At 39.4% G+C, this 20,677-nt stretch overlaps 4 protein-coding genes across 4 annotated transcripts in view; 2 read left to right on the top strand and 2 right to left on the bottom strand.

Annotated features, from left to right (window-relative positions):
• LOC133844379 (kazrin) overlaps positions 1-5,632 on the bottom strand; it is a 56,422-nt gene extending 50,790 nt beyond the window's left edge. Inside the window, 1 exon segment of the mRNA XM_062278331.1 lies at positions 4,720-5,632. The gene's annotated coding sequence lies outside the window, so the exon portion shown is untranslated.
• Positions 5,633-8,381: 2,749 nt separating this feature from the next.
• On the top strand, positions 8,382-11,916 carry LOC133841635 (RNA polymerase-associated protein Rtf1). Its single transcript, XM_062274261.1, has 4 exons — positions 8,382-8,540; positions 8,671-9,631; positions 9,687-10,863; positions 10,936-11,916. The coding sequence occupies exons 1-3, from the start codon at positions 8,460-8,462 to the stop codon at positions 10,835-10,837; spliced, it is 2,193 nt and encodes a 730-aa protein (XP_062130245.1). The 5' UTR covers positions 8,382-8,459; the 3' UTR covers positions 10,838-10,863; positions 10,936-11,916.
• Positions 11,917-13,792: 1,876 nt separating this feature from the next.
• On the top strand, positions 13,793-18,415 carry LOC133842682 (neurotrimin). Its single transcript, XM_062275882.1, has 6 exons — positions 13,793-14,186; positions 15,559-16,038; positions 16,727-17,170; positions 17,232-17,297; positions 18,017-18,151; positions 18,216-18,415. The coding sequence occupies exons 1-6, from the start codon at positions 14,006-14,008 to the stop codon at positions 18,413-18,415; spliced, it is 1,506 nt and encodes a 501-aa protein (XP_062131866.1). The 5' UTR covers positions 13,793-14,005.
• An 80-nt stretch (positions 18,416-18,495) lies between these two features.
• On the bottom strand, positions 18,496-20,212 carry LOC133842683 (uncharacterized). Its single transcript, XM_062275883.1, has 4 exons — positions 19,744-20,212; positions 19,571-19,687; positions 19,452-19,511; positions 18,496-19,113 (listed from the first exon to the last, which is right to left on the bottom strand). Exons 1-4 carry the CDS (start codon positions 20,143-20,145, stop codon positions 18,496-18,498), a joined length of 1,197 nt encoding a protein of 398 aa, XP_062131867.1. The 5' UTR covers positions 20,146-20,212.
• Positions 20,213-20,677: the final 465 nt, after the last annotated feature.

Genomic DNA, 20,677 nt, shown 5'->3' with positions numbered 1-20,677 from the left:
TCGTCTTTTAGAGCTGCCTGAAGCTGCTCATGTCATACGCGTTGTCAGTTGAGTTGAGTTGAGTTGCTCAGGCATTCGGATCACGTAACTTGTGTGCCACCAGCACTTTTTCATTTTCATTCACTTAGCGAGGAAAGGAGGACGGAAAAAGACGCGCCACATCACAGTTCATACACTAAAAGAGTCTTGGACTTGGCTCTGATTTGTTTGCTGCTGACTAAGTGACAACGACGACGACGACGACCAGCTGACTGGCATTGAAACACGACTCGACTTGGCTTGAGCGCAAATTGAAATTGAAATTGAAATGGAAACAGAAACAGTAACAGAGAGAATCGTGGGCGTATCAAGAATGCCAAGTTTTATAATTTAATATGCGCTTAATTGGCCAGCAAACAAGCTTTGCAATTACGCATCCCACATGAAGACTTGAATTATATGCGGGACAACGCTGCGTATGCGTTATAATTGAATAACACACAAGTTGCGCTTTAGGATACGAGTTAAGTTTGCACATTCTCGTATTTGTAATATCACACATTGTTTAATATCTAATCATAATTAATTAGATATGCAGCAGAGCCCACACACTCAAGCATCTCAAAGAAACCTACGTGTCGGATACGTAATATGCAATTATACCACTTTGAGCTGAGACAAAATAATTTCAATAGTTACAAATGTGCATTTGACATTCTAGAGTAAAGTATTTCATATTAAATTCAAGCTGCTTTCATTAACAAATTTGCGCTGTTTGAGTTGAATGCAAATCCTCTTAATGCCTTCGCCTCTTCTTTCTTGCCTTTCATTACGAGGAAAAGTTAACGCTTATCTGGTTCTGTTTGCGGTTGCACATTCAGCAGATTCAAATGACTTAATCCTCGAACTCTGTGTCAGCATTCGAAAACTTTACGTCAGTGTTTTTTGTTTTTTAGCTCGTTGTGTTTTAACTTTGTAAGTACATAAGCATGTATGCTAATTGCGAACAAATTCAAGGAGAATCAAATACACTTTGAAGTGTCAAAGTCGTAAATATTGTGTATGTGGAGGAGCAAGTATTTTGTGTTCATTAAATTGCTATTTGTATTGAGTGAAATGTGGGCAGCAAAAAAAAGATAATTACGATTTTGATAACTATATAGAGTGTACTATATACTCAATGCTCAATATTGTGGGAACAGTTTTGCTTCTTCTTCTTCTATTTTTTTGCGTGCCTGATTAAAGAGTTTGAAAACTGGGCAGAAAGTTGGTTTTGCACAGCTCGACGGGGGGAGGGAAAGGGGCAGGACGATGAGTAATCTATGGGCATGCAAAAGTTGCGTGAAGCGGGTTTTTGTGGCTGGCTTATCAGACAGGACGAAAGGATAAAGTTTTGCGGAACAGCGAAAAACAGCTCGGCCATGCGGCAAGCGGCAAGCAGCAAGCGGCGAGTGGCAGATGGGGCAAGCAAGGCGTTGAGTGAATGAAAGGAATGCCTTGGAAACGCTCACTCGTTATATGAATGTGTGCGTTGGGTGCTCTGGTTAACAAAATGGCGCCGGAACATAATTAATTGCACTAAAGAGATTAGTTGTTGTGCATAAGTTTTCGCGGCGCAACAGCAGCAGAAGCAGCAGCGCAGCAAATGCCACACAGAGGGTGGCAGGGGGGGTGAGGAGGGGCGTGCAACCTGTCAATAGCTGCACACGCAATGCCGCAGCCAAAGCAAGAGAAAACGAGAAGCAGCAGCAGCGAGTCTGACTTATCAGCCCACTCACTCACTCTCTCTCTCTCTCTGTCTCTCTGTCTCTCTTACTCTCCCCCTCTCCCCACTCACCCCTCAACAAACTCATACGTCACACGTCCAAGCTGCTGACGACGACGACGACGACGCCGCAGTTTGCACCTGCCGAGCAACTTGCTCGCCCACATTCTGCACGCAATCTAATTTCGCTGGAAAAAGAAAAACGTGCCCGGCGTGGAAATGGCAGGGCAAACTCGAAACCAAACCCTCCCCTCCCCCCACACACACACACCTCTCCAGCCACCTTTAGTTGCCACCCTTCAGGTCTTATAACACACCCGTCAGGAAATGCCAGGCACAAGACAAAGCTGCTAATCAGGTTAGATAGCACAGGACCCGGAACAGACTCCTCCATGATATCTTTATGTCAAGAGCTGGACAATATTTATAATTAAAACTGAACCTTAACTCGCAACTCAAGCCGAACAAAGAAGTTATTGCAGCTATTCTTTTTATAGATTATTTTCACCTTATTACAAACTTTAATCAATCATTTTTAAAAGCTTTTGCTTAACCTATGGTTATTAAAGTACTAAATGACAGAAAAATACATCCGGAATAAATGCAGCGAATTCCGAAGAGGTGTCAATATATGGATAATACTGGATTTGCTTAAATCTATTACGAATATACTTGATTTTTAATCTCGAAAAGCTAAAGACATTTTTAGTCTGTGTATATAATAATGAGTATATAATAATATAATAAATATTGAATTTTTTTATTTTATGTAATTTAAGCTTTCTTAGTAATAATATTTATTATATTCAAGTGTTACATATAAATGATTACTTTAAAAAACCATCTTATTGTGAGCAATTTTGTTGTTCTTTTTTGCTTAACGAAACTTAATTAATGAGTTTGCCTAAGCTTTACAAAAAGCGCAATAAAAAAAAAGTAGAACTACAAATTATGAACTTTAGGGAACTTTAACTTTCGTATATTGGTAGTAGTTATAAGTTCCAATATAAAAAAAGGATATACAAGCGAGAAAAAGGGATCTGTTTATTGCAAGCTCGATATACGTAAAGATTTAATTCTCACTAACAAGCTACACAGATTAACTAAAAATCAGCAATTATTTTCCTATGAATTATGAATGAATTCAAACTTGGCAAACAAGTTTCCAAGTAAGCAATGTAAAAATTGTGTTAACAGACTAAGTTCAAAGTAAGAAATTTGAAAAAAAGGTTTTAACAGAAAAGCAACGCGAAGATGACTCAAATAATTTTCATAGTAAGAACTTTTGATTCACAAATTCTTGCGTCAAGAGTTTTATGAAATCTGCCTTGGAAGCCAAATTAGTGTCAAATGTCATCGATGTTGGAATTGGAGTGGTGTTGATACCTGACAAACATTTCATAAAGTTAATTGTGTGCTCCGCGGCCCGTCAAATGTGAGTCAAGAAGTTCGTTTACATTGCTTAAGCCACATTTGAAGTATTTACTATCTCTATATATATATATATATATATGGAATGCTGACGCCCTGTGGAGTCAATGAATGCGAATTGTATGCGAAATGTTTTGCTGTCAAACGGAAAAGGGAAATATTAAATTCCTTGTCACTTCACGAGACATGCAACACGGTCTGGTGGCAGGCAGCACATAACGATTGATTACAGCATGTGCAGAGAGTGGGGAGTGCTTGGGGGCGGACGATTCAAGGACCCGTCGAGAAAACTGTGAGAAGGTCGCACATAAAAAAGAAAATACAGAGAGAAAGAATGGAAGATGTGGCGGCGAGGTGCAAGTCGCAAGTTGCAAGCAATTATTTTGAGGGTTAAGCCAAGCTGCAGTGCAACTCACTCAAGGATAATGCACTTAAGCCTGCCGAGCCAGAAACCTGTCAGGGACTGGCAGCAGTTACCGTTACCGTTACCGGTGCCGTTACCGTTACTCAGCTAAAGCTAGGAGCTGCTTTTTGTATGCACACGCATACCAGATGCGGCTGTATTTGAATTATTCATCTTTGCTGCAGTTTGCTGCTGCCTCAAGACGAGGGTTGTTTACCCCTGTCACCCCTCCCCCTCTCCCTCCCCATCCCATCTCCTGTCCTTGAGGGTTGGCGGCAACAGGCGGTGCGGCATCGCTGTTTTGTGCATACACATATAAATCGAATCCACACACACACACACACACACACATATTAGCATCCACAAGTTCCACAACGCCATCCACCATTGTTGCTGCGGCTGTCGCTGCTCTCATTGTATTGTGTTGGCGGCAATTCGAAAGCAATTTCTGCAGCATTAATCATTCCCCTTTATCCACACACATGACACTTATCTACCCGTCCCTGGTAAAAACACACACAAACACACTCACGCTCTCCACTTGTATGGGACACGGACCTCTGCTAATGTTGACAAAACGCATTTTAAGCTCTTCAGAATTGCCTTCTATTGTTTAGTTAGTGACTGTCCACTTTGCATATGTGTGTATGTGTATGTGTGTATTTGTGTTTGTGTGCCTGTTCGTCTCTGATTTCATTTCAAATTTGGATATTCGAATTGGAATTTTGCCGCAGGAACGGACAACGGGACGACCCTTAATATGAAGTGGCACTCTCGGGCCTTTGTTTAACCTTAAGCTCTTAACTATTCTATGCTGCAGTTGCTCATTTTTTCAAATGCTGCTCATACACTGAGCGACAAAGCAAACAGTGCGAATAAAATATCATATATTTTTCAAATATTCAACTAAAATAATTGAAAGCTATATCAATAAAAACTATCATCTATGACTTTTCCAACAATTTTGAAGTTGTTTCAGCATAAAGCTTTTTGCAAAACGTGAATATGAATATATATTTGTATCATTGAATTTTGCTGTACAGTCAATATCAATTTTTCAATAATTTATTTTTCAATTTTATCCAAAAACAAGTCTGATAGAAAAAAATGAGTAGAACAGTTATTTGAACATTGCACTCACCTCATAGTATTTTTTAGCTGGCAACCGGAGAAAAACTCTTTTCTGTTTTATTTTTTGTCGTTTTTTCGCATCGAGCACTAACTTTTCGCAGTTGTTTTTCCACAGTTGCTGCAAATGCACGACAAATTAACACGGCGAAAACAAAAACGAAATGGTCCCGTGGCAACTGCTGTTGTTGTTGCTGTTGCTGTGGCTGCTGCTGTTGCTTTTACTGTTGCTACTGTCAGACTCCGACAGCGTCTCCAACTCCGTGGCTATGTCCGTGTCCGTGTCTGTGTCCGTGCCCCGCATCCGTGGCCGACACACCCGCGGCTTTGCTGTGTGGCTGTGAGCGAATGCTTGTGCGAATAAAAACTAAACTAAAACTCTGCGCTTGTTTTTCCTGTGTGATTTTCACACAGCACGGTTGCAAGTTGAAGTTTACCCCCACTGTGGAGGGGGTGGCGTAGTGTGAGGGTGGCACACGTACAACAAACAAGCACAAGCACAAGCATGCACGCACATGCACGTTCACGTTTACGTTCACGTTCACCCTTGGGTAAAGGCGCAACACGGCATGTTACAGTTAGCAGAGTTGAAATAGGTTTTGTCTGCTGGCTTTATCCGCTTAAATTCTCTGATCACACTCACAAACACGACCTCATTAACATTTAATTATTTCATTCACTTTCATAAAATATACTATATACTCGAATAGTATCCAAGTAGTTTTTGTCGAAAAGTTGTACACTTCTATTATTTTCTTATTTATTAATTTTTTTTGGTCAGCAAACGTTTTTATGCTGATGCAATGTTATTTTTCCACCCTCGCGTCGCGCAACAGACAGACAGACAACGGGATATTTGTTTGTGTTTACCGTTAAAATACATATGTATATTATGCTTGGCGTTACCGCACTCGCGAACGTCTTTCGTGAAACTGGCGAAAAAAAAAGACGCTTGCTCACCGGAGAATTTCTCAATTGAACTTTTGGAAAGTAGAATTGCTGTTTATTACATCAACAACAAGCAAAGCTTCGTCTGAGCTCTCTCTTTGCACTGCTTGTCTCTCGCTCACTCACTCAGTCAGTCAGTCAGTCGTGTAGTGTTCGCACACCTACATTCACTCTCCCCATGATACAATAACACAAGGTAGTCTCGTCGGCAAAAGCTATCCGTTATCTATACCATACATAAGTGCGAGTGAAACGACTGCGCCTAGTGAGTGCGAAAGAATCGACAGTAGAGCTTTGTAATTAACCCTTAAATGGCGCATATGGTTTAATTGTTCCACTGTATTAAAAAGAGTTGAAATGTTTTTATAATTTAATTTTTACAGTTTAGAAATTGATAGTAATCGTTATTTTTGTTTTTGATTACTAATTATTTTGTTCAGGTTTTTAATTCTATCATAAAGTTCAAATATATATATAATATAATTGCAATCTGACATTTTTGCCTTGCGCAAGGGTTAAAATTTAGAGAAAAGATCGTCCGCATACAACCTTTCCCTTCAACAAGCACGAGCGCACTGAGCGATAACGGCTCGAAGCCGAACGAAAAGGCACACGACGAGACTACCTTGTGTTATTGTATCATGCTCTCCCCATTTGGTCAGTTACAACAACAACAACAACAGCAAAGAGACCGAAACTCAAACAATAAATGCGACGCAACAGCGCGTTGAGCTTTGAATGGCAACCACCCAAAAATGGCAAACGAAGCAAATTAGTCGCAGCAAAGTAAAGCTCAGCCCACCCCGTTTCTGCTGCGCATGCGACAACAACAACAACGACAAATGTAAAGTCGAAGTTACGCGTAGAGCTTTGAGCGCAACGTAACGTTTACTCTCAGCGGTCGCTCTCTCACTGTCGTTACGCTCTTTCTCACGTGTGGTGGGTGGCTTGGGTGGTGGTTGGGTTAGCGCGGGGTGACTAAGGCCAAAGTGTGAGTGTGTGGGATGGTTATTCTTCTAACGCACATTGTTATCGTTATTGTTGTTGGTTTTGTAGTTGTAATAATGCAGCAATAGCAACAGCAGCAGCAGCCGCAGTAGTTGCTGCTATGTCGGCAGGAATGTGCACTTTGTGCAATTCTCGTTGTTGTTGTTGTTGTTGCTACTGCAAATTGCCTCGTAGCATTTAAGTCGAATTATGAAACTGGGCTCAGGCAGCCACCGTTGCTGCCCACCACCCCAGCCCCCCTTGGCAGCCCAAAAACACCCTTTCAAACCGCCAGACACAACAGAAGCACCCATGCAAAACGTCAGGCAGAGAATGCCCTAAGGAAATATGCCTGCATTTTAATTAATATTGATTGAACTTATTCGTGCGTTTAATTTAGTTTAATATTTGTATGGCAAAACAATTAAAATGCTACCCACCCAACAATTGCTGGCGGTAAACTGCGTTTAACTTATACACTGTGCTTCAAATAACTACCCAGATATATATTCTAACAAACTCATCCACAGATTAAAAAGTTATCACAGTCCAAAAGTTGCATAGAACATGCTGTCCTCCCCCCTTGTCTTGCCATTGCAGCAACCAAATTTGCATTTCAAATCTTTCACTTTTCCTGACTGTGCTGCTTCTTCTTCTTCTTCTGTTGCTGCTGTTACGCTGTTTGCATTGCACTGGAGCGTATTCTCAATTTTGTCTTCTTATGCCCTGTCTTGTAAGTTGCATTTCCATTTTGTCACGAAATGTGTTACGCATTAGAAAAACATTTCCAGCTCTATATATGGGATGTTGCACAAATAACAAATTCCTCAAATAACATTGCTACAAACGAAGTACATATTTCCACAAAAAAAAAAACATTTATAAAAATGAAAGGGAATAAAGTGTTCAGTATAAGAAAGTTGCACTTGCAATTTTCTTGATTTTTTCATTCTTTGCACAGTTTAACTTTAAGTGTGATTCGCTGTTGCGCTTGACGGCGCATGCTGCAAACACAAAAAATGAAATTGTTTTATGCAAAACTCAAAATTGCAGTTGAACTTGAACGAAAGTGAATTTGGCAACTATCAGAGCAGAAAGACGATTTAAGTTGAGCGATAAGTTTCGTTATTCATTCAATTAATAAAAGTGTCTGACTTTAAGAAAACATGAAATTTATAGTAATCATTTCTTGAAAATGCAGAACACACTATTGAACACATTTTAAATAAACGTTAGAGTTACATATCAGTCAGCTTTTGACGGGTACGTAACGAATGTTTTCCCAGCCCTGCAAAACTGACTTCCAGTGTGACCATGCCCTTTTCTGAGCAAACATTTCTTGAACATTTGAAAATTAAATTTGCTGTAATTTAAATTATTTTCATGTATTTGTCTACATTATTGAAAGTTTCTGTTTTTTGTATAAATAATATTTAAAATATAGTTATCGATTAACATTGAAATAGATTATTAAATAAAGGAACTCTGTGCTTCTATTGTTATGTTACTTAACATTTAAATTGACATTAACATATGTAAAGTTCAAATGCATTGCTAATTTTGTAGTAATTTTATAAATTTTAACTACTTAAAGTTGCAAAACTAATAATTTCAGGAAATCAATTATACCAAAATAAGAAATTTAATTTTTTGCTCCACACATACGATTTTTCCCAGGTAAAATTGGATTGCCACTGTTAATAACAGTGCAGAAAGCTGTTAGAATTGTATCGCTATATGTATGTGTATGTTAGTTATTTATTTTCACACTGTTTGCAGGTTAACTTTGTTGTTTGGCACGAATTTTACTTAATTGCGATGGGAAAACGTCGAACGCAGTCCTTGATCGACTCCAATTCTAGTGATAGTGACAGCGATGCGGATACCAATTTGGAATCGGTAAAGTATTATTGCGCATTAAATAAATTCCCCGACGCCCTTTTTGCAAGCAAGCCGCCAAAGTAAAAATGCAAAAAATCGAAAAGGGATGATTGACGCAATGTAAAAATCTATAATTATTTGCACACAGGATTTACTGTCGCTGGCCAGAAAGAGGAAGAAGCCAGCCAATGCCAACAAATCAGACTCGGACTCTGATTGGGCCAACAACAAATCGGGAGCACAAGGCGCCAAGAAGAAGCGTCCCAAGAAGGCAAGCAGAGATTCGAGTTCATCCGAGGAGAACTGGGATGACGACAGTCAAGACGAGAGCGCAGCACCCGCTGCCGCCTCTGTCGCCGAGAAACGTGCTGAACCCGAACAAAAGAAACCAGGCGAACAGCTCAGCGAGCAGGAAGAGGGCGAGGTCTCAGACAGTGAATCAGACAATGACAAATCCAAGTCCAAGTCAACATCATCGTCAAGCTCTGGCTCGGATTCGTCCAGCTCATCGTCGTCCAGCTCGGACTCGGAATTCGACGATGGCTACGATGATGATCTAATGGGTGACGAGGAGGATCGCAAGCGTCTGAATAGTTTGTCTGAGAAGGAGCGAGAAACGGAGATCTTCAAGCGAATCGAACAACGCGACCTGATGCGCACCAGATGGGAGATTGAGCGCAAATTGAAGTTGGCACGTCGCGGAGAAAGAAACGAACGCTCGAAGACAAAGGGACCCAAGAAGAAGGCAAAGAAGGAAAAGCGCAGCAAGAAGGCCAAGGAAATGCCGCCACCAATGCCGGTAGCAATACCCACTGAACTGGAGGCCAGCAAGATCAGTGCGCTGGAGTCGCGCGCCACAGCCAAGAGTCCTTCGCCATTGCCCTCGATACGCGAAGGACCCTCGACCTCGAGCATTGGCTCGGCTTTAGGAACGAGCAGCGGTGAGAAGAGTGGCGATGAACAGGGCGCCAGCGGTGTGTCCGACTACTTTGATCACAAGGAACGTTCCAAGGAGCGCAAGAAGAACGTGGAGGCGAACAAAACGGATGACAAACGCAGCAATGCGATGGCCGCATTGAAGGCCAAACGCGAAGGCAAAGCAAAACGAGGTGAGCATTAAATAACATTGGAATAATCATAGAAACTAATAAAGTGCCATTGCAGAGGAGGAGGAAGCCAAGCGATTAGCAGAACGAGATCGGGACGATGACAAGGAGGAACTCGAGAGCGTCTCGGGCTGCAAATCAGCTGTCAAACTGAAAGCCTCGGAAATCTATTCAGACGACTCGGGCAGCAGCGATTGGGATGACGATGAGAAGCCAGTGGGTAAACGTTCGCGCTCCAACAGCAGCAAAGCGTCCAGCGAATCGGAGGACGACGAAAAGGCCACCAAGAGTCCAGTGTTTATCAACAATCGCGAGGATCTGAACAAGCTGCGACTGTCGCGCTTTAAAATGGAGCGTTTCGTCAATCTGCCCATCTTCGAGAGCACCGTGGTCAATTGCTTTGTACGCATCAGCATTGGCAACAACGGCCAGAAGCCCGTCTATCGTGTGGCCGAGATTGTTGGCGTTGTGGAGACGGGAAAGATCTACTCACTGGGCACTACACGCACAAATCGTGGTCTTCGGCTGAAGCATGGCACACAGGAGCGTGTCTTCCGACTGGAATTCATATCGAATCAAGAGTTTACGGAAACGGAGTTTAACAAATGGCACGAGGTGTGTCAGCAGGCGAATGTGCCGATGCCAACGATGGATCTGATTGAGATCAAACAGAATGACATTAAGAAGGCGCTCAACTACGAGTTCAAGGACGAGGATGTGGACAAGATTGTGGAGGAGAAGAATCGTTTCCGCAATCGCCCCACCAACTATGCCATGAAGAAGACCTGCCTCATGAAGGAGCGCGATGCAGCGATGTTGCGCGGCGACTACGACATTGCCAACGATCTGGGCCAGCAAATCGATCAGCTTGAGAGTCGCGCCTCCGAGCTGGACAAGCGACGTTCGCACAGTCTCAACTTGATATCGTACATCAACGATCGCAATCGCAAACGCAATGTGCAGGATGCCGAGAAGGCCATCATGGAGGAGGCGCGTGCCAACAAAGGTCTAAAGATATCGGATCCATTCACGAGACGCATCACACAGCCTCGCATGGGGTTCAAGGGTGGCAAGAAGGACGAGGATGATATGCTGCCTGCACCGTTGCCACCACCGCCGCCGGGTAAAAAAGAAGAACGAGACGAGCACATCGAGTGCAAAGGCAACGGACGGCAAGGACTACAGTTTGTACTCGCTGCACGACTTTGACATTGATTTGGATGTGCCGTTGCCAGGTAAGTTGCCACTGACTATATTTAGATGATTAACCAATTAGTGACAACAATCCGTTCTCTCTCTAATTACAGTGAACAGCTCCAATGCGTTGCCGAAGCCAGCGAACAAACCAACCGAGACGGTGTCCAAGCGTTCACTGAACCTGGAAGACTACAAAAAGAAGCGCGGTCTCATCTAGCTGCAACGTTGAAACCACATTAGCGTTTCATTATCTATATCTTTACCCCTTAGGCTAGAGTTGCGAGTTGCCAGTTGCGAATTTTGCGAATTAAACGTGTAATCTTTCGATCGAAGTGACTATTTGAGGAGAAGGTGGAAATGTTTGTTAGCTTAACGCTCCATTTTAGCAGTACAATGAAAGATGAATCACCTATAGACATAATTTACGAATTGTATTATATTTACGAATATATATTGCCGCTTTGTACTGTATTGAGAGAAATTCATACCTGAGATCAACCAATTCCAAATATTCATTCTCATTCAGAGAGCAGAAAGCGCTGCATAATTTCTCGTATCCTTTTGTCTGTCAGTGTCCCGTGTATTTGTGTGTCTGTTTGCGATTCATATGCATATATATCTTTTTATAATTTATGATCAACGATTAGCTGAATTTTACTTAACTCAAAACAATAAAGACTCATATACACTTATTACTTGTTGATATGCATTAGTCTAAGGATCACAAACTTCTTTTGTAATTTTGTTTAGCGTTAAGTTCAAAAGAATGTATTAGGTACTATATAATCTATCTGCCCTCTCTTCTCTTTTCTCTCTTTTCACACACTTTTCATTTGTTTCATCAATAAACAACTACTTAAGACATGCATAGATACATAGATACATACTCGTACATCATTGTAATGTTCTGCTATATATCGTTGATGATGATGCCCCCCTTATAAGCAAAATAAGAATTATAATTATACAAATAATAATAAATACATTAATTGTAATGCGTCGGTTGTAAGCATTGAACGCTGTATTAAATTTAAAAGAGATCAATTTAAATGTAGCCAGGTCCATAAATAAAAATGCTATACTCGTATCATAAGCTATAAACACTTATTCCACTTCTCCCAAAATGTAGTTTCAGTTTCAGTTTCATAAAAGCTGACCATCTTTTACTCTAGTAATTACTCAACTGTACCACGATGAGAAATCGGACTTGGACTCGCCATCGGGTTAAGACTCTGATGGCGATGCTTCTTTTAATTGGTTTGCAGTTTGTTTGCGCAGCTGTTTTGGGTTCGTTTGGCTCCCTCCATCTCTATCCGTAATTTAATTAATTCGATGAAATTGTCTTTTAATTGAATGTGATCGTGTTACAAAGATCTTTTGGCGTATGTTCCGTTGGAAACTACACGCATTGAGCCGCTAAAGGTCACAATTGAATTGAGAAGTTATATGTATATATGTTACATTACGACATTGCTTATGGAGAACATTTCATTTGACAATCCATCAGAGAATTTGTACTTCCCTTATATTTACAAATTGTCACCAGAGGCATTTTGTGTGATTTATGAGTTTTAAATATTGCTAATGGAATGATTTTCAATAAACTTGTTAGAGTTCAGAAGCTGTGATTGACATGCAATGGAAGAAGATAGATATCAATATCAGTTTTTAAAGAAATATAAAATTATTGATTTAAGAAAACAGAAATCGAATTCATTTGCTGCTTCTTTTGCCATCTTTAAGGTTGTGTTTTTGAAATACTTAATTTGAAATTAGTTAGGAATCAACAGAAACTAGAATATATTTGAAATTTTATTATTGAAAATATACCATTCTTTTTAAAATATACCATAATTTTGAATGTAGTACAAAATATACCAAAGTATCTAAGACCCTTAATAAGTAGACATTTTACCCCACACAAAAATAGGTCCAGAGATGTATCCTTCTGCCTTTTACTTACATTTCCTGCAGGCACAAATATGTAATACTCTTTAACTATATGGGCAGCGGGAAAAAAAAAATAAAAAGCAAAAATATTTAATTATTAAAGGAAGTTATCAGACGATCATATTTAGAAACGACAGATAAAAACTCAACGAATGTCATAAAAGAGGGGAAACTGGTAAACTGCATTCATGTCCACCAACAACTGAACTATTATGCAATAATTTATAGCACTATATCACATTATATAGTATTATGGAGTATGGAGTATGTAGATGCACTTCCGGTAAATGTGATTTTCGTTTTGTTCAAATCTTTGCATTCAGAATTCCGAATACAAAATGCCAACATAGGGGAGCGAATGTTTGGCCCGAAATGGACAGAACTCCTGGTCGACCGGCGAGGCGACGACACCTCGTCGTGACCATGTGAATGTGGCTGATCCGATCAGAAAAGCAGGAGGAGACAGTCAGGCAGATAGTCGAAGAGGGGGCAACATGCATGTGCATACGAGTGTGAGAGTGTGAGAGTGTTTTGGCATTGTGGCACAATGACATTTTATCTCGAAATATGCAACAGAAGCACGTTCTCTGAAGCGGAGAATGTAATAGATCAGAGAAGCTAACGGCAGCATCTGAACCACAGAATCCAAATCACAATCAGAATCGGAGAGAATGCTGACAAAACTAACGATGCGTATCCCATGCAAATGGACATGCTTGGCGTGGGCGTTGCTTTGTTGTGTTTGCGTTTGTGTTTGTGTTTGGGGACGCTCCGCTGCATCTGTAGATACTTATGTGAGCGTACTTATAGATACATATGTATCTCGAGCGTTGCCGAACATTAAAGGCTGTTAATCAACAGGCGTTCAAGAAATAGCAAGTGGCTTTTCTTTTCTTCTTTTTTTTCTCTCTGAGCTGTCTTCATCGTCCATCGTCGCCTCTTTGCGCTGTCAGTGCCCCCATCTTGAGCTCAGTCGCTGTCGCTGCGGCTGCTCGGCTTTTGCTCGACTCGGATGCCGTCACTTGCAACAGATCCACATCGGCAGCTCAAGCGTTCAGTTGGGATCGTCGCGCACTGCAAACTCGCGGCAATAACTATTTTTGTGTAATTTTTGTGACACGCGTCTCGTACTCGATTACGGCTGGTGCATTAGAAAAAGTCGTTAAATCGCAGTCGTTCACTCTCGTTGTTTAATTTAATTTAAATCCCAGTGCTAACACAATATACAATATGTGTGTCAAAGTGTGCTCAATTGATCTGTTGCTTTTACTGCTGCTGGCTCTACTCTGTAGAATCAATGCCGAGCTCAATTTCAACAATGATCTCGAGAATAATCAGAAGTTCAAGAGCATTCCAACAACGATAAAAACCTATGAGAATGCCACCGTTACATTGCCGTGTCAATTGGACAGTAAGCACTAAACTGAATCACTAAATAAATAAGCGTAGCTAATTAATGACCAAGATATATTTCAAGTGTATCTTCAAGATACATAAATAAATACATAGTTAAAATCGGGCCTTGAAAGTGCTTCCTTTTGTGGCAGTGTCGCCACAAGGGGCAATTGGACCCGCTCAACACAATGACATTTAATTCGATTGATTACGTACATAAAACCGCTCAAATGACTTAACAATAGCCAGCTAAGGAAATTCGTTCATCACAATGGATTTTCTTGATTCGCTTTCAAATGTCGACAATAGTAGAAACCTAAACGGATTTTATTAATTTAACATCTTACTACTAAATGCTCTCTCTTCGCAGAGCCCTGAGAAGTGTCGTAGAATTTGTCTATTAAAAAGGGTTGTTGACAGCTTCAGTTTTGAATCTTGTTTTCTGATTCTATTTCGATTTAATTAAGAGATTCAGTGGAGATCAAACTTACTACCAGTAAACTTTCAATGAAATTTCTATAGTTAAGAGGTTGTTCACTAAAAAAAAATTTTTTGGTAATTAAATTAAGTTGAAAAACAAACACTTTTATATCTCAAAATATGTATAGAACAAGTTTAAGATAAGTTTCGAAATAAAAAGACAAGTGTTTAGATCGAATTCAAGTTGGATTTCTTAAAAAAACATGGAGCATGAAATGAAAAGATTCAATTTTAATTTCAGCAAGTAATTAAAAATATTATGAAATCCTTAAAGCAGGGTTTACATTTTTTGTTACATAAAACTATACTCAACTTTATTTTAAAAATAGAAAATCATAAAAAACATAGTGAACTTTTGTAAATTCTGTTAAAATTAATGCATACAAATTAAAAGTAAACGAAATTTAGTTTTGTTAATTTTCTAAAAATAAAAATTTAAAAGACAGGTTTTTTTAATGAAAAATTCCAAATAACTTTTAAAAAGTTAATTGCAATTAATCAAAAATTAAATATAAGAATTTGAAGAATAAATTCTAAAATGAATAAAAAAAATGTATACCCTTCTTTTTTTTATCAAAATAGACATTGGAAAATAGCTAAATAAAAAGAAATAATAATATGCACATTAAATTTGAAATACAAAATAACAAAATTAGATTCTCGGCAGTTTATGATTTAATATGTAATAACTTATCACATAACATGTAAATTTAGTTGTTATATTTAATCTTTAGTATTAAAAATTAAACATAGGTGTAATAAAACGAGCACTGGATGAATCTTTCGCCTTGACTGAATTCAATTATCAATACTCAAATGAAACTTCAGGATACAAATGTATCTGTTGCTTGATTTTGCTAACTAGATAGATAAATCAATGTATTGAACTGTATCTCACCTCTCTGCAGCTCCTTTCCGCTTCGTGCGCTGGCACCGCGACAATGTGGCGCTGGTGGATTCGCGACATCCCGAAGTACCGCCGCCGGATCGCATTGTGCTCTGGTCAAATGGCAGTCTGCAGGTGGCCAATGTGCAGCCCGAAGATACCGGCGAATACTACTGCGAAATCATGTCGGACACCAATCACGCAGTGCAAACACATGCCATCGAAGTGCTCTATGCACCCATTGTGGCCACTGAACCCAGCGGCGACTTGGAACTGGCCATTGGCACCACCTTCGAGGTGGTTTGTCTAACCAAAGGCGTGCCTCAACCTGCTGTTAGTTGGCGTCTAAATGGCAACACATTGGACCAATACAGCAATGCAGCGAATCGCCAGAGTCACATCTTCGAGATCAAATCAAGAGACATGGCCGGACTCATCGAGTGTCTGGCAGTGAATGGCGTTGGTCCTCCAGCCGTTGCAGGAGTCTATCTGCATGTGCTCTGTAAGTTTTGGTTACTTTTTTATACCCGCTACCCTCAGGGTAGAGGGGTATTATAACTATGTGCCTGCAGGAAATGTATGTCACAGGCACAATGACGCATCTCCGACTCTTAAAGCTCAGTATTAAAAGCCAAGATGATATAGCCATATCCGTCTGTCTGTCTGTCCATCCGTATGAACACATAGATCTCAGAGACTATAAAATATAAAGCTATAATTTTCGACAGAATTTGTTATGTTTGTAGATCAAGTTTGTTTAAAACATTTTGCAAGCCAACTTCCGCCCAAACAAATTAATAAAGTTCGAATAACAAGCGCAATTTTAAAGCGATTTTTTTTGCATACAATAATAAGTCTGATTCCTAAAAATTTGGTTGCGTTTAGATCAAAATTGTTAAGATTATTTAAGAAATACTTTTGTATAAGCAAAAACGTCTACTGACAACGTGTCTTAGTTGCTTGGCCGACAATCTGGTATATTTTGTACTATTTTTGGTATATTTTGAATGTATTACTATATCAATCTACCAAATATAGATTTTGGTATATTTTAATATTCAAGCGTAATATACCGCACTGTTTTGCTTTCATTAAAAATGGGTAGTGGGTATCTCACAGTCGATCACACTCGACTGTAACTTTTTTACTTGTTATAATTAAATCATTTGCTTTAATCACCAATATTTCAGTTGTTCCAGAGGTGTCGCTGACACAGTCTGTGGTCTACACCAAGGTTGGCGATCGCGCTCAACTGGAGTGCATTGTGGAGTCCGCTCCCACGGCCACGTTGCAGTGGTTCCACCACGGAGTGCCCATTCACATTGGCGCCCAGATCGGCAGCCAGCAGATGGAACTGCCCGACACACAGTCACTCGATAGCCATGTGAGTCACATCAAGCATGTGCTGACGGTGCGCAAGGTGCGGGATTCCGACATGGGACAATACGAGTGTCGCGCCAGCAACTCGATTGGCTTCAAGAGCGCCACCATTGAGCTCACGGGTCGCCCCATGCCGTGTGTCTTTAAAATCAATCCCGGCACTCAGAGTTCCACTTCGCATGTGCTCGCATGGCAAACGGAGAGCCTGCTGCCTATTATGGAGTTCAAGCTCAAGTTCCGACAGATTCCTTCAGGTAAGTGCTTGAGAATTAAACTAAATAAAAATACTTCTAAATGTATTACTTTATTTTAAAGCAAATCTAACAAAGTCTGTCAGAACCAATTGGACAGAGCTGACGATTCCCGCTGAAGTTACAATTGGTGAGTTAATGATATAGTAGACGATAAGTATAAATAACATTCCTGAGCTCTTCTTTACAAAAATAAATATACAGTCAATCTAATTTGCAATCGACAAATCAGGTCTCCAAAATATTTGCTGTGTTTACAATAAATCAAGATGTCAGAGGAATCTTTAACTCTATTTATTTGTATACTAAAGCAAACAAAATATAACGTGACTTGCTTATACAAAATAAATACATATATACATATATAAGACAAACATTCTTATTCATTTGATATTCTATTCATAGACTTCTTTGGATTAGCATTTAAAATTTAAGCACATATTCTAAATACTTCCTTAAGGTTCCATTTACAGTGACATTTTTGACAGACTTTGAATTCTATTTATTTATACAATAATGTTAAAAGACTTTGGCGTTACTTGCGTTTACAAAATAAATACATAACAGAAACTTTTCTTATACAGTTGATATTGAGCATATTGACTTCTTTGAATTATTATTAATATTTAAATACGTATTGTAATGACTCATTTTAGGTATCATTTACAGTGAAATACTTGACAGAAGTTTAATTATATTTATTTATATTTTAAAACAAAAAGAATTTGGCATTAATTGCTTAAACAAAATAAATATATAACAGAGCATATTCTTATTCAATTATTATTCAATATAAACACATCTTTGAATTAGCACTTAAATTTAATCTATTCTAATGCCTCATTTAAGGTCCCATTTACATGACATCCTATCCGCTGCATGGACTGCAGCCGGCCAGTCTCTATGAGGTCTCTGTGCTGGCAAGGAACAGCTTTGGTTGGAGCGACAGCAGCAAGACAGTGCGCTTTGCCACTGGTGGCGAGGGTAAGGTCTTCACTTTGTGTTATCTAAACTTTTCAAATACAAATTAATTTACTTAAAATTCTAGTTGAGCTGCCCAATTATTCAACAGAATCGGAGTTGCAGTACGATGCCACCGAGGAGATCTTTGACAATCAGATAACGCAAAGATCGCACATATTTACGGCCAGCATGGTGCACAATAACAGCGCTGTTAGCCAAGTTTACAGCGCCTTGGCTTACATAACGATATGCTTACAAATTGGCCTCGCAATGCATTACACATAAAATTAACTAATTAATTGTACTGAGTTTCAATGTTCCAAAAAAATAAATATAGTATATCAAAATATAGAACTGTATAGAATTTATGAGGCATGCGAAGAGACTGTTGGATTCGCATAGATCTCTTCGGGCTCCAGTTCGGGTGTGATGCACCACAAGGCATCAAAGACCATCAGCTGCAGCAGTCCAGCGCCAGCTGCACAATCCTCGTACGTGATGGGAGGCAGCTCCCTGCTCACATGACGGCCATAGATCTTGACCATCTTGTTGTTTAAGCACACCAACGAGATGGATTTCTTCTCGTGCTCCTCGTGCTTCCACATGTCCCGCAAAATATCCGAGAGTCGTGCTATAAATTCATCCAATGGGGCCACAGCTGTCTTGTTTTTTGTGGTGTTCTTATTGCAAATTGTGCTCATTTGCTCGTTGTAGGTGGCTTCCGTATACAGCTCAGTCATGAGAAGACTTGCGATGCGCACACTAGTCGGGGCGAACATGTTCCTCAATGCTCTCTGCAGATCACGAATATCATCGACTAACGGCGGCATCTGCAGTCCGCTGGACTCGATCAATTCCGTCACAACTTTCATGTGCATTCTCGTGTAATCGCATACAAGTCCTACATAGTTGGTTATTGTCTTTTTCTTCAGCTCTCTCAATATGTAACCCAAGGCTTTGGCAATATTCTCGGGCGAAATAATCTGCAAGGATTTGAAGAATGTAAAAACTACGCTGTCTATGGATTTGTCGATAATTGCAATACACATCTCATAAGCAAGAAATTATGCACTTATCTGTAATATACTAATTAAAATTAAAATATTTGCAGTACAAGAAAACATAAACTACTTTATCAAAAGAGGTACAACTGCACAATTCATTCATTCATTCTCACTCCTTTAAAATTGGTCCATTTAATTGTGAAATGCACTAATATGCAATGTATTTAAGTTAAAGATTTAGTGCAACTGCAATTAATTGTAAGTGCACCTATCGACATTATCAATTATTATAGTACTATTAGTTTAAGTTCACTTACAGCTTTTTCCGGAACTTTACGTTTGACCTCTTCACCTTTCTTTTTATCGTTTGAGACTAGCTGTATATATTTGAGAAAGTTAATGCATTTGTTTTAGTCTATATAATGAGTTAGCTTACTGATAAATCCACGCTCTCACTATCAACTTCTTCCATGGTGGCTAATTGTACCATGCTCCTCGCGTACAACAGAGTAAGATCCTCTCCCGTGGTGCGAGATACAAATATTGTGAATATCTACCCCAAATATATTTGGTAAATCAGCTTTAATAAGCGAAGTATTGTTGACTTACCTTGTGAACATATGGATTTTTTCGCACCACAAATTCTTCCATATTAATCATATAGGTTTTCCTGCGATCAATTCGCTCCAAGACCTCGGGATGAAAGTACTCCAAGCTCTCATTATCCTCTGTTCTACGCACCTGTTCGATGCGCCACTTCAACTTACTGGCCAATATGTCACACTCAGCCTGTCTATAAACCCGAATCTCAGCAAAGTCATCAAGCTGCACTCGGGCACCAAACTTTGAGATTGCCGGTCGCCTTGGTCGCAGGTGTGGATAGTTTAACTTGTGACGAGCTGTAAACAGACGCTCATAGCGCTCCTGCTTTGTGCCCTCCTTGTTCAGGCCATAGGCATAGAGCTCGCGCTCCAAATCGATTGCAGTGAATTCAGTTAGCGGCACTTCCATTATTAAACACAATTGTAAACAAACAACAGCGAAATCAGCTTGCCACTGCGTAACCTCAAGTAAATTACAAAAAAGTACTAAAATATACCACAGCCATAAATAAATACTAGTTCGCCATTTGCAAAAACCGTGCGAAAAGGCGCCATTTTTAAACAGCTTTTTAAATTCCTTGCTTGCAAGCATTCTTATTTTTTATTATTTCATCTATTTAATGCTAGTTGTACAACATTACATTAACATTTCACCAAAAAATATTGACAATATTGACAATGATTTTTAGTTTTGCAAATTTCAATTAACAAAACCTTTTTTTATGATGCAATTGCTGGTAACGTATTTACTTTTCAAATTATCTTACTTTGTTAAATGAATGATTTTACTATTTAAAAAGAAAGATTAAATAAATTATACTTTTTACTATTTAAATAAGTTAATTATAAATGACTAATAACTACAATGTTTTCAATTTTGAATAATTTTTTTTTTGTGCTTACTTCGCTAGTAACGAATTTATTTTTAAATGTATCTTATT

Source organism: Drosophila sulfurigaster, chromosome 3 (genome assembly GCF_023558435.1).
Source record: "Drosophila sulfurigaster albostrigata strain 15112-1811.04 chromosome 3, ASM2355843v2, whole genome shotgun sequence".
Lineage (NCBI taxonomy): Eukaryota > Metazoa > Arthropoda > Insecta > Diptera > Drosophilidae > Drosophila > Drosophila sulfurigaster.
The sequence above is the reverse complement of the archived record's forward strand: the minus strand, read 5'-3'. Positions and strand labels throughout refer to the sequence as shown.

Coding starts and splice junctions, on each gene's coding strand:
- LOC133841635 (XM_062274261.1), top strand. CDS start 8,460: ATGGGAAAACGTCGAACGCAGTCCTTGATCGACTCCAATTCTAGTGAT. Junction 8,541..8,670: donor CGGATACCAATTTGGAATCG/GTAAAGTATTAT, acceptor ATTTGCACACAG/GATTTACTGTCGCTGGCCAG. Junction 9,632..9,686: donor CGAAGGCAAAGCAAAACGAG/GTGAGCATTAAA, acceptor GTGCCATTGCAG/AGGAGGAGGAAGCCAAGCGA.
- LOC133842682 (XM_062275882.1), top strand. CDS start 14,006: ATGTGTGTCAAAGTGTGCTCAATTGATCTGTTGCTTTTACTGCTGCTG. Junction 14,187..15,558: donor ATTGCCGTGTCAATTGGACA/GTAAGCACTAAA, acceptor ACCTCTCTGCAG/CTCCTTTCCGCTTCGTGCGC. Junction 16,039..16,726: donor AGTCTATCTGCATGTGCTCT/GTAAGTTTTGGT, acceptor CCAATATTTCAG/TTGTTCCAGAGGTGTCGCTG.
- LOC133842683 (XM_062275883.1), bottom strand. CDS start 20,145: ATGGAAGTGCCGCTAACTGAATTCACTGCAATCGATTTGGAGCGCGAG. Junction 19,512..19,570: donor GTGAGAGCGTGGATTTATCA/GTAAGCTAACTC, acceptor AAATATATACAG/CTAGTCTCAAACGATAAAAA. Junction 19,114..19,451: donor GTAAAGTTCCGGAAAAAGCT/GTAAGTGAACTT, acceptor AAATCCTTGCAG/ATTATTTCGCCCGAGAATAT.